The following is a 13,241-nucleotide window of genomic DNA, read 5'->3' as shown; positions in this document are numbered from 1 at the left end:
CTGCAACAAGAAGTTTACCTGTCTTACTTGCATTCCTGTGCTTTCAACATAACCTGGGTCTTTCTGCCTTGCTAAAAAAAACACTGCCCATCAAATTCACTGATCTAAAATTTCCCCCTCTAAATACTGAAGGCTCCTGTAACACGCTTTATAATTAAAAGAATATTTCAAGTGGATGAACCAGGGCTAAATTTGTAATCAACTAATAACAATACAGTACTAATCTATGACAGAGTTGCTTTCCAGGTACCTGAAATGGGCTTGGATAAAAAATAATAAATTTCATTCCCATTTGTTAATGGCCATTTTCATGGGTATCTGTTTTTCTTACGCAAAAAGCACTGAGCATCAATGATATGAAAATTTTAGTGGATGATTACATCTTGCCTCTAGATTCATTGTCTTTGTCTAGAAGACTAATTCTTATATGTGATACGTAACCGAAACAGGAAGCGCTGAAACAGCTGGACAGCCATCGAGAAAACAGCAATAGGATTGCATGTGAAGTTCATGACAGTACAGTAACAGAAGCAACTGGAATGGACAGTTGCACGGCATTTAAAGTAAAAGCCCAGGAACTGGATTCAAGAAGGGTTCCAGCAATAGAAATAGGGCTTAGACTTGTTTAAAGCATGGTATTTACGCTAACGGTTTACAGCAAGCTATTTATGCTAACTGTAAATAGCCGACTGCTACAGGAACCTTCAAGATGTGGCATTAAAGGATAACAACTTGTACACTAACCAGTCATTTTCACTTTGCTCTACTGTATCCAGCATATAAATTTAATAATGGATTTATATGAGAACAGTCATATTGTATAAAAAAGCAGACTAGACATGTAGACAAATACTTTAGCCAAAATCAATCTACAGCATTGGAATATACATCACTGTGTTCTTGGGGGGGAAAATAAAGCTTTATTTTGATGACTCTTCTGTACTGTTGTCTTACACACCCCTAAACTTACAGAATACAGTACATTAGTCATCATAGAAGTCCAAGAATATCTAAAACAACAATGCAGTACTCAAAATAAGTTTTTTTTCCATATTTTACCATTTAGACAAATATTAATTACATTTTGTCTAATAAACTGCAACTCTAAAGATTTAACTATTGGATAAAGTGAAAATGAAGATGATTTTGACCATTGTTTCTGTGAAAGATTTGTTTCCAAAACTTCACATCTATTGCTGGTTGAAGTTTGGACATTCACATAAAATTGTTTTAACTGTCATTGTTGGATCTTCAAGAGTAAACAATTGAGCTTATAGAGAAAAATGTTACAAACAAAAACAATGAAGATTCTTAGCTTACACAATGCATAAGAAAACAATCGTATAGACACCTGACTACATTTCACATAATACTGTACTAAGTAGAAGAACAATACATAAACTTTTCTTGATCAATTTATCATTAGAAGTAGATGACATGCTATTTTACATAGGTACTTCAGAAATTGGTATAAGAACAATTTGCCAAGAAGGTGCTTACCTTAATAACCAATGATTTCTTATTCCCATTCTGTCTTGTCTTTACAGTGGCTTAATACTACCTGGATTGCTTTATCTGTCATTGCACTAGTTGTAACACAAAGCATGAACTCAGGTCTCAGTGCAGACATTCAATATTTTTTACTGCTATATTTTGCCAGCACAAGCTCTTGCTCATTCACTTTGGTGTGACAGTAAGCTTTTGATAAAACTGCATTACTGTACATGTATAGTTGTTTACTCGAGTTACAACTGGAGCAGAAAAGAGAGCAGATGAGGATATTAATTTGCTGACACAAAAATATGTGAATTAACTGGGATATCAAGATAAGCCTTCAAATGATTTTAGTCAACATGATTTCCATTGGAATCTCTTGAAAAAGTAAACAGGAGATATGCATTCTGTGCTAACCCACTACACTACAATAATTAAAACCCCAAATTCAATATACAGTATTCAAAATATTGGGAAACAACCAAGAGGAAATTTCAGATGACTGAGGAAAACAAACAAGAACTGTAAGATTAATCTATATTTCTTGTGGAAAAACAGTATAATATAGTAATAACATGATTTAACTTACATAAATATTTGGAGAAATACAAATGAATCCTCAAATTTGAAAAAAAACATAAAAATTACGGCAGCTTCGGAGATAATGGGCTTCTCACTGTAGATGTGGCAAAGGCTAACGCATCATACAAAATATTTTTAATGTCTCTTACTTAGCACAAATTATCATTCATTAATCTGTTTCCATGGCATCACCCTGAAAAGGAGAAATTACAATATAATTACTATTTACTATCATTACAGCATTGTTATCACTATCATCATTACGGTTGTAGTTCAAAAAGGCTACAATGTCCCACTTTCAGAATTTACAGGCTTGCTCATACAACTATCTACAAGAGATGAAAGTTGGAACAATGTCCACATAGTCATTTTTGTCTAAGTTGCCCAACTTAGACAAAAATGACTAAAAGGAAAAGATAAGTAAAATGCAGAAAGCACTAAATTTGGGGAACAAAAGGATCAAAGTTTACTGCGATTATACTGACTCTTCAACCCCATTATTTGTACTTCAAACTAATGCAGCAATATGATCACTTCCCATCACACAAAATACCTGATAAAATATCTTACTTTCATTTGATAACGACACCACCTGTATATAATTGTCGTAAATGATACTGCCAGATTAATTTTCATCTGATGAGAGAAGAATATTGAGACAGAACTAAGAGGACCAACTAACCGATGGCTGGTCATCAGATGGAGGTGGTGGAGGTGCAGAGCTTCCTTCTTCACCATCACCTTCTCCCTCAGCAGCAGCTGGGGCATCCCTGCTAGTTCCTGCGCCACCACGGCGTTCCTCTTGGTCCAATCCTTCGAGGTAGGGGTTCACATCATCGTCATCATAGATGTTCAAATTCTCCCCTTTTCCAACAACTGCTATGCTGCAATTCTAAAACAGATAATGTGGTTATCCTTTTTTGCATGTTTAAACTGATTTCAGATAGGCACCGAGTTAAAATTTCTATTTGTGGCTTAAACCACACGCCCTTCCTTAATATTTTGAAAATAACAAGGCTACAAAGCTTATAATAATATTCAGATGCAACATCCTTACATGTAGTCTACAATTACCTCCTAAGGCAATGTGTTCCATATTACAAGCATCCAGTAATTTGGTTTAATAATATCCTGATCTGAGATTGTGTTGTTAGAGAACCAGAAATACAAGCATTCTCAAAACAGTAAGATTATTTTTACAGGTATGTTCTAACAACAGCCCAATTCTGCACCTTAGACAAAGACACTTCTCACTCAGAAGTCTTTAATTTGCTTTGCAACACCAAATTATGTATACAAATCAATCAATCTCCATTCTGCCTTATAATCTTTAGAGAAGGTTCACCTTTCTTCAATACTCCAATTGACTCCCAGAAATCATTGTGAGCTATTGCTGCTTGAATTAGGTGGGGTCACGCTGTTTTGTTATCCTAATTCAGTCACGTGGAACTTCAATACTGAATTCTGTACTTTCTTATAAGTATGTCTTTTCAAAGTTTACTTGCTACCTATCTCTAGACAGTTCTCATTTATCTTTGTACTGTTTCGGTGGTGATAACCCTTGAAATTATGTTGCTATAAAATGAACTGCCCATCATCTCAACGTTTTCAAATCAAATCTCCCCTTTTTACTCAGTTACATGTAAAATGAATTACCCAGGCAAGTATCAGTAATGATCATGTTATTAGTCTAAATTGCTGACAAAAGACAAAAATTTTCTGAATAAGTCTAGAATGTTGGGCTAGTATACCTTATTTGTCAACTCCACATCATTTGGAAGTGTGTCGCGCAGAGCCCGCAGTGCATGTCTGATCAGTTCTTCTCGTGTAGCTGCAGAAAATTCATCCAGGTGACGCTCCAAGTAAGTTCTAGCACTCTGTGAGCGAGCACCAATGGCCATGGCCTTGCAATCATAGTAATTAGCCGATGGGCAAGTTTGATAGACATGAGGACCGTCCTCCTGAAATGAGAATGCAATGATTCGTTAATTATTGCAAATAAAAAATTGGAATCACAATTATGTGATGGCTATATATATTGAATTCTGTTCTACAAGACGACAAAACATTATGGAGTTTGTTACTATTACCAAATCCTCCATTCATGCTCATTAACCAACAAGATTCATCATAAGCCTTAGTACAAAGGAAGAAGTTTGCACTATCAATGCAATTTTAATGTACAGCAAGATATAAATTTCAGAATCTTCCAGATGCTGACTTTCCGTATACTGTACTGTGCTGTAAACAAGAACTCACTGATGCTCAGGTTAAATTTTACACAGCCAGTCTGCTAGCTCTGAGACCTCGCTATGACCCACTGTGCCCTGTACTTTATACATGTAATGTTAAATCTATTTACTCGTCTTGAAAACCGACTTACAACAAATTCTTCATATAACACACTATAATGAGATTGCTGACCTATATTTTCTTCAGACACATGCAATGCCTCTGGTTGTTGTTTTATTCTAAAATGGATACATATGTGGTTGAAATATGAACTATATTCTACTGGTACATAATGATGGTATGAGGCTGAATCATGTCCCTGCATAGAAGCTAAGGAAGAATTTACCTGTCAAGTGAAGGAAGAATTCATCTGACACAGTTATTGCTACCAATAAACCACGAATGAAACACAAGCCAATACCACTGCCAGGATGAGACGACAAAGATTTTAAGGAGGGGAAAGATGTGCTTTAAAGTATATCACTTCCGTAGTTTCCTTTGTAGAGTCTTATCAACACCAGGTCCTTTACTTTCAGCATTTTATTTTTCATCTGTTGACTCACGTTTCTTCTCACCTACCCATCTAACTCATCAAGTTTACCCTGCTCCAATTTCCCTTCTCATTCTAGAACAAATCCTTTAAGAGAGCCCAAGATGTTAAAATCTTATCCATACTTTGCCTGTTTTTACAACCACCTAATGCCCTTATCCAGTTTAACCTGATGGGAGCAAGAAACAGACATGGAAACAAGTGGACTCAACCTTGAAGGAAAGCAACAGTTGTTTCTTGCAGGATGGAGAAATTATGCATTGGGAAATGGAGCCAAGAACAGATTTAACACACTTGGCGGAAATGGGAAAGACAATAATGAACTGCAAAATCTGATTAATGACTTCCCAAAGCAAATATAGGACATGATGGGCAGATGCTTCATTTACTTTAACTTCATAGAAACAACAATCTCAACACCATATAAAAATGTCAAGTTTCATGAGCATCTCAAAGCACATAAAATCAGACACAGTGTCACCGAGGCACTTGTCAGTCAGCCATCAGCCACTTCTTCTGGTCTCTTCCCATCCATCTGTCCAACTTTTTTGAATTCACCTTACTCATACTTTCACCACTCATTAAAAGAAATGTAACTTAATGATTTTGGTAAACCAGTAAACCAGTCTAATTATAACTTTGTAACAACATGAGATTAAGCATAAATTTTCTTTATCAAACGAACACAGTATTTTTCACCAGACCAAATCCGCCGAGACTTTTGCAAATTTGCTGTAAAGAAACAAAAATCAATTTTCAGACAAACATACTGCAGCTGACTTTCTATGGCCTGCTGCTCAACGTCCACACTATTTAACTTGGCAATACTGTTTAAATATTTCTTGTTATTCAGCTTATCTCCATAACCAATTCTCTCCATACTTCTGGTGCCTCTCAAAAACAAGCTTCAAAGCTTAAAAGAATCTCCTTGATAAATCTTCTATTACCTTAACCTTATTTAGCATCTTACCTGAAAATAAAATGACAATCATTTCAGAGTTATCCAACAATTATGAATTTGCTAGGTACAGTATACCCTAACACTGAACTGCCAGTGCCTTGGACGATATTAAACAACCAAATGTTTACAAACACAGAAAAAGTAATAAAATAACACTTACATCATAGCCAGCAAGCAGGAGGCCAACACCATATGGTCTTTTGTCATACCGCTGGGTGGCAACTTGCATTTTAGTGCCAACACGCTCCATTAATTTATTCAGTGACAATGTCTGATTATGACTGAAGTGCTCATTTAAGCACTCTGTGCGCATAAATCTTGACAACACTCGAGCATCTGCAGTGAGACCTATATGAAAAATTAAAAATCAGTTTCTGGAGCATAATAAATAGTTGAAAAAGCTGTGCATTTCAATAACAAAATGATTAAATATGCTACCATTACCCAAATCTAAAAATACTCTATAAGAGTAAAAAGCCACAATAATGTAAATGAGAGACTGTATTTTTCCAAACAACAAAAAGGATAAAGCAGGGGAGCTTTTGACCAACTGTTGGCTGAAGACGGCTGTTGTGCAAATGGTCAAAACTCCTTGCTCTACCCTTTTTGTATTTTGGAAAAATACAGTCTCTCATTTACATTATTGTGGCTTTTTACTCATTATTTCTGATCACAATATAGTGATGCACCACAAATACTCTATATGTTCGTATTTCCCATTTTGTAAAGAAGGAATACCATACTGTAGTGATGACAATTCTTGGAAGGCAAGGAAAGCAAAGATATTGCCAGTGTGACAAAACTCCCACTCTAATCTCAAAATAACCTACTGCCGATGTAAGATGTATATTCCCTTTATCATAGTGGGGTTACTCATTAATTGGCGTCAGTTTACACTAAATGTGAATGCATTTTAAGGAAAAGACAACCTCCCTGAATACCTTCTCTCACCTGAAATAGAAACAGCAATATGCTCATCAATGGGCATTATCTTTTTTTGATGTGCGGCCAGCTCAGAGGATGCTCTCTTCAAGGCTACGAGAACTGCATGGGACGTGCTCTTGACACCTACTGTGGCCGAGCCTTGTTTTACAGCTTCCATGGCATATTCGACCTGGAAAACGACAGCTACTTAAATTTACGTAGAGTAATTGAATGAGTAAAAAATAACATGGAAAGATACAAAAATATTTGAAACTATACAGTTCCCTAACAAAAATTGCAGGGCTGTAATGCCAATGAAAATATAGTCTACATGTCCTGAAATTTTCATACACCAAAACTGGATTAAATTCAGCAGGAACAACAGTAACAAATACATATGTGAACATTTCAGCGGCTAACACAAATAATTTTCCATCATGGAATGATCTAATTTTATGATCAGCCAACTACTCTTCACTTGAAGGCATAGCATGAAATCTCAAGGACGTAACACACAAAGGTATGCAACATATGAAAATCATTAAAAACTCTCTATACATACATAAAAGTCAACTCCACAAGAAACAACTTACCTGGTGGAGACGACCCTGAGGTGACCACACAGTGACATCATTGTCATACTGGTTTCGGAACTGTAACAAATCATCAAATTCGATTAATTTTTATAAAAAAACTAAACTGGGAACATTTTCATCAATGAATAGTACTTAGCTATACAGACTTTTATACAAATGTCTAGAAGACAGTCTAGCTACTAAATTCAAAACCGAAAAGTCTCTACAAAAAAATTCCACTAAAGAATAAAGTCCCCAGAATTATCATTACTAATCACCAGTTATAGATTTTAATGTTATTTTATGATAATTTCACCCACTGAAAAATGCATAGAGCACATATAATGAAATGCTTCCATGTTTAATAGTAACACTGTACTCAGCTTCTTGCTCGCAAGCACAGATAAATCCAAGTACCAGTGATAGATGTATTTATATGGCATGAGCAAATCACTGTCACCATTATTAACATCAAATTTTCCTTTTACAGGTTTAGACATGAGTTCTCTCCATTCCCTTTTATTATAAGCACTTTCTGCTAGAATTCCCATCTTGTATATGTTTTCACCTGTGCCCTTTAAGCACCTTCCTATTGGTCTTTTATCTTGCGACTTCCATATGTACAGTATTACTTTTTTATCAATTCCTCAACCGTCTCATCGGATGCTAAAGCCATCAATTTCCAATATGAACAGCATCTTTGCTGAACTAGCTGAAAACATGGGGTATGGCAAAGACAGTCTCAGTAGGCTACATCCACGTTACTAGTACTGTATAACTAGTTAACTGCCTAGTTTTTCTGTTGGCTCCTGGCATCAATAAAATCTAATTTTTACAGAACACATAAAAATGTTTGCAACTCACAAAAAAACCAGATCTGACACCACTACAATGGCACAATTTCCAGATATCAGTTTCATGTCTTCCTGAAAAATTGCTAAATAACATCTACAATATATACCAATGTGATATAATTTATATTAATCAATGACGTGGCTTCTCTGTATCTTCCACACAAGATATCAGTTTTAGATACCAATGTTTATATTTTAAGGATTTTGAACATTTAATTTTATGAAATCTTGGCTGCCAAGCCAAGTACCAAGGCACTTTCTGCCATTCAACACCTAAGACAGTGGAAATGGGGAGTTGGAGTGGTTGGACAGCAAGATAGAGATACCTAGAAAATAAAGGAGATGAAGTACAAGGATCTAAAAGGTGGAACTGGGAGAAAACCCTGAGAAGTAATAGTTAGAGGGGTTGAGCAGCTGGAGTGAAGAAAGGAAGAAAGCATGGAGGTACAGTAAAAGGCTAAAGGTGGGTGCATCTACGAGCCGAAGGGACGCTGCAAACACTCTTTAGCATTGACTACAGTGCATCATGTGAGATGTTTATAGGATGTCTACTGAACTGGGCCTTTACAAAGAAAAAAATGGCTTATTATAGCATACAATATCATCCCCTGATGCAGATTATAAAAAGTACATGAGTTTTGATTTACCAAAACACTTTGCAAACAGATACTGTTGATCTCGGCCCATAAGGCTATAAATAATAAATCATCACTGTTACCAAGCATCTTTTCACACATTATATTATTGTATATTATCTTGTGAAGATATATTTATCATTACAGGTATACAATATCAATTGTTTTTGAATGCTGGAACCAAGTCATACGCTTACTAGGGAAAAGCTAATATTTAAAACTGTTTGTAAGATAAGGAGAAGCTATCAACCTGTATCAGTTATTCTGCATATGTACTACATACATGTGACAGTATCCTACTGTCTTTAATGAAACACATGAAACACTCGTTGCTTGCCATTTTCAAAGATACCACTCAAAATGACACACTTTTTTGCCAAAAGACACTGATTTTAACCTGATTTTCTTTCGGACTATTTAGGACCATAATGTCCAATACTTGAGTAATTAAATGCATTCGCATTTAATAATTATTTATAGGGCCTCATAAACATGAAAATAATAGGGCAAAACTTGGAACTACTACTGCAGCCTGGTTCCCACCAGTCGCTGACTGGGATATTTACCGCCTTTTGTCCATGTTTTTATGTTTGTTCATGCCATTTACTGTCGTTTACGCTAACGTTTTATATTCATCCCCAAGGGGCAGTTACTGAACATGGTGCCCATTTTACATGTAAACCTGAAGTTGAATTGAATATTGAAAATAGACTTTAGGTCTAAGGCCAAGCACTGGGACATATGAGGTCATTCAGCGCTGAAATGGAAACTGAGAGTAAAACGTTTGAAAGGTGTAACAGGAAGAAAACCTTGCAGTTGCACTATGAATTAATGGTAGAGCTATAGAACAGCACCGCTTGGATATTACCTTGGAAATTGGCTTTTTCTCTAGTATTTTGGTTGCTTATCAAGAATTTACCATTATTTTTTGGAGTTTGACTATAATTAACCTCAGAACTGATATGTTATTGTAAGCTGTCCATCCTGGAATGCTATCACACGTGCAGTGTTACTGGGGAACTTTTGGTAAAAAGTGGAGTTTCCTTCACCGGGGGTTCAGGGGCAAAGAGGTTAAGTAACACAGCCTACTAGGTTAGGTTAGGTTAGTATAGTTCCTTTTATAAAAGGCAATCCCAACTTGAACATATGGCTCCCTAATGACTTGCGCACGCACGGAACCATTCCATAACAACAACATGGCAGTCAGGTCTTTCTACCAATGATTTCCCCCACCCAGAACCCCGTGTTCCCAAAGGGTCCCCCACCATGTTGGATAGTGATGAGGTTAATAATTGACTGACAATAAACATCACCACCTCCTTCATCAGCAACACTAAAAATGTAAAAAAATTGATTTCCAAGGTAATAGTCAGTGCAGAGCTGTTCTATAGTTTTAGCAAATCAACTGTTAGGAGGGTGGAAAGCAAGATGGAAGAAAGAGAATATGAAAGGAGGTACAGTAAAAGAAATAAAAGGGGTTGCAGCTAGAAGCCAAAGGCATGCTACAAAGAACCTTAAATAGTCTAATGCCTACAGCACACCACATGAGGTGCACTGACGGCGCTAACCCCTATGGGGACCAAGCCTAGAAGGGTGTGGTAGTACATTTCAAGTTTTCCTAATAATAGGGTAAATGATCGGGCATGGCACACTTCAGTGGCTGAATTTTCACATTTACTTGATGAAACAACAAGAAAATTAAACCTTGAGAAAACCTTTCAAAAGATTGAAGTTTCATTAACAAAATGAGCTATAGGAAACTGCCATACAAACTAAAATAAGTGTTCAAGGCAATTTTGAATCCAACATGGCTTCCCCCCAAATGCTGATGCACCCTGAATGGTGCTTGGACACTTCCTTCCCAGCACTCATTTACCGGTGTACGGTACTGTACTGAACACTAATTGCTTATATATGTAATTTTTACCAATATTATTCAAGATTTTAGTAGTAATCAGCATGATAAAACATTTTGTTGCCTATGAGACATGGAATTCCTGTGTGTCATGTGGTTGAACTGAAATGCATTTTTACCTTGTAATCCATGGTTTTATCCTTTCTGACATCACAACTGAAACTCCATAGTGCTTATTTGATTGTAATTATACAAGTATTGTTCTTAATTCACTCAAAATACCACTTAAAATATGTGAGAATGTTTGTTTACAGTACTTTACCCCCTCAAAGTAACGAAACTGTGGCGGGAACAATTTTCTAGCCTTATTGTACATCTGGCTGCCACAAACATCTGAGAGTGGAAGACGCATTACTGAATTATTTAAAAATGTAGTATTTTGTTGTTAGGAATTTTCACTGATATAAGTCCATACTACTATGTAAATTTCTCAGACTAATTTTACATATGAATATTAACACTTTGGCAAAAATGCAAGAAAGTTGAGTATGAAAATTTATCTAGAATTGGTACGAGAGTCAAGATGCCATGACGTCAAAATACAGGACTGAAATAATGGTTTTAAATCCAAAAACATTACTTAAAACACCATTATAACTGACAAAACTTACACTATGTATGTAATATACATATTGCACTGTATGCAATATATATTAATAAATTAAAAAAACAATAGGAAAATGTGAAAAATAGCTACATCGTAATTTTCACAGCAAAACTGTTGAAATTTGTCGCAGGAACCTGGTTTGCTCCAACAATAAATAATTTCAAATGAATTATAATGAAAATGTAATACATTTACTCAATTTATATCCTTATCCTGGTGTTTAGCTACCTAATTATTTGAGTATTATCTAGCCCTCTGGCATCCTGAAAATTCACTACAGTTCCCTGTCCAGGGCCCAAAGGAAGCCAGCGTTTACCACTGATGTAAAGGAAAGGGTATCAGCATCTATGGGTACAAATTTTTGGCAGATTTAACACAGGAAATGGGCAGTCTGTTTAAACAAGTGACTCGGGAAAAATCGAGATGCTTCACTCGTCCACTTTTGAAGTGTTTTAACTAAAAGTTTCAAGAGCGGCATGGTCGGCAAGTTAGCACCTCGCACGGCTAAATCTTAACGAACCTCTGTTTAATTGGACATATGCCATTATTTCATAATTTAGGAGAAAACAATTACTCTGATATGAACGTAGAGGTCTTGGTGTGTTGTGTAAAGGGGGCACAAGTCTCACTGATGCTGGTGGGGGCTCACTCAAATGTATTTTCGAGAAGTGCTCAAACAATGGGGGAATTATGCAAAGTGTTATGGCCTGACCATTGACCCTAGGTGGACCCACCTAAAATTGGTTACATTCTGACCTATGCCTATTATCTGGATTTTCATCAGGCTGCAACCACGAAAATAGACCTAACAAGAGCAACACTTCTGCAATTTTCCACTGGTTTCTGGTTTGTCTTCAACAATCCATGCAGGTAAGCTTAATGGTATAACCTAACCTAAGTTACCATTTAGCATAATAGCCTAGGCTAATTCTGCTGAGTCAACATGATTAATCGAAATCTGATGTCAATACCCCATCAAAATTCCAAGCAAAGGCTTTTAATATATAATAAAATACCTTTAAACGTTAAATACATGGTCTTTCACGTGAAATTAAGCACTGCTTCCATCGAATGCATGTTTGCCTGCGTGAAAGCCTACAAGCCTATGCCTACAACAATTACATGTCCGTCACGCAAGAAGCTTTCAGCAGGGTGGGCCCCAAAAGTGAACTTTCATGCAATTATTAAGACACTAATATTGCTTTCGGGTGGCTTTAGCAGCATTAGCCATTAATTTTCAACGAAAGCTTTCCATCGACTGGCTAACCACAGTTTGACAATGAAAGTCGAGAATGGCTTCGAATAAACTTCCATTTACAACCAAACCCTTCGATTTAACGCCAATACCTTTCGATGGCGTACGCCACACATATCTCTGATGGGCCATGAGTGCCTCAACTTCCCAAATTAATGCGTATGTTAAAAATGCTTACCATTTTTATTGACTAAAATTCGGGTTCTGCCAACACCAAAACAAACGAGCACTTCTCATGAAACCGAGGTCATCATACAGCCCCCCAGGAGGCGGTTAAGTTCTTGTATTGTTTCTGTAATAAGGAAGTTTTAAGTAATATTCAATTGAAGAAACCTAAAAGTTTCATAATCATAAAAGACCAATACATTATTATTATTATTATTATTATTATTATTATTATTATTATTATTATTATTATTATTATTATTATTATTATGACATTTTCCTTTAAAATGGGTGACCGCCGAGAGGAAAAGACGAAACAAGTCATTGCCACATTCATACTTAAACAAGTGAATCGTGGATGAATTCCCCGTACAGAAAAAAGTTCTTAATATTAACTGTTACATAAGCTTACGCATAAATCTCATCGGCCATACATTAGGTCAGACCCCCACGTACATTGACCAGTCACTTTGCACTTTGCACCTCTTGGAT

General features: G+C 36.2%; 1 protein-coding gene across 1 annotated transcript; it reads right to left on the bottom strand.

Moving 5' to 3' along the window:
- Positions 1–2,014: 2,014 nt before the first annotated feature.
- LOC136851519 (proteasome subunit alpha type-1-like) lies at positions 2,015–12,897 on the bottom strand. Its single transcript, XM_067125749.1, has 7 exons — positions 12,763–12,897; positions 7,337–7,396; positions 6,771–6,933; positions 5,980–6,167; positions 3,828–4,037; positions 2,759–2,968; positions 2,015–2,269 (listed from the first exon to the last, which is right to left on the bottom strand). Exons 1-7 carry the CDS (start codon positions 12,763–12,765, stop codon positions 2,246–2,248), a joined length of 858 nt encoding a protein of 285 aa, XP_066981850.1. The 5' UTR covers positions 12,766–12,897; the 3' UTR covers positions 2,015–2,245.
- Between the last annotated feature and the right edge of the window lie 344 nt (positions 12,898–13,241).

This window comes from Macrobrachium rosenbergii, chromosome 23 (genome assembly GCF_040412425.1).
Source record: "Macrobrachium rosenbergii isolate ZJJX-2024 chromosome 23, ASM4041242v1, whole genome shotgun sequence".
NCBI lineage: Eukaryota > Metazoa > Arthropoda > Malacostraca > Decapoda > Palaemonidae > Macrobrachium > Macrobrachium rosenbergii.
The sequence above is the reverse complement of the archived record's forward strand: the minus strand, read 5'-3'. Positions and strand labels throughout refer to the sequence as shown.

Excerpts from the sequence above, each read along its gene's own strand:
- LOC136851519 (XM_067125749.1), bottom strand. Across the intron at positions 6,168-6,770 it reads TATTGCTGTTTCTATTTCAG|GTCTCACTGCAGATGCTCGA; the intron begins GTGAGAGAAGGT and ends TTTTTCATATAG. Across the intron at positions 2,270-2,758 it reads CATCTGATGACCAGCCATCG|GGTGATGCCATGGAAACAGA; the intron begins GTTAGTTGGTCC and ends TCTCCTTTTCAG.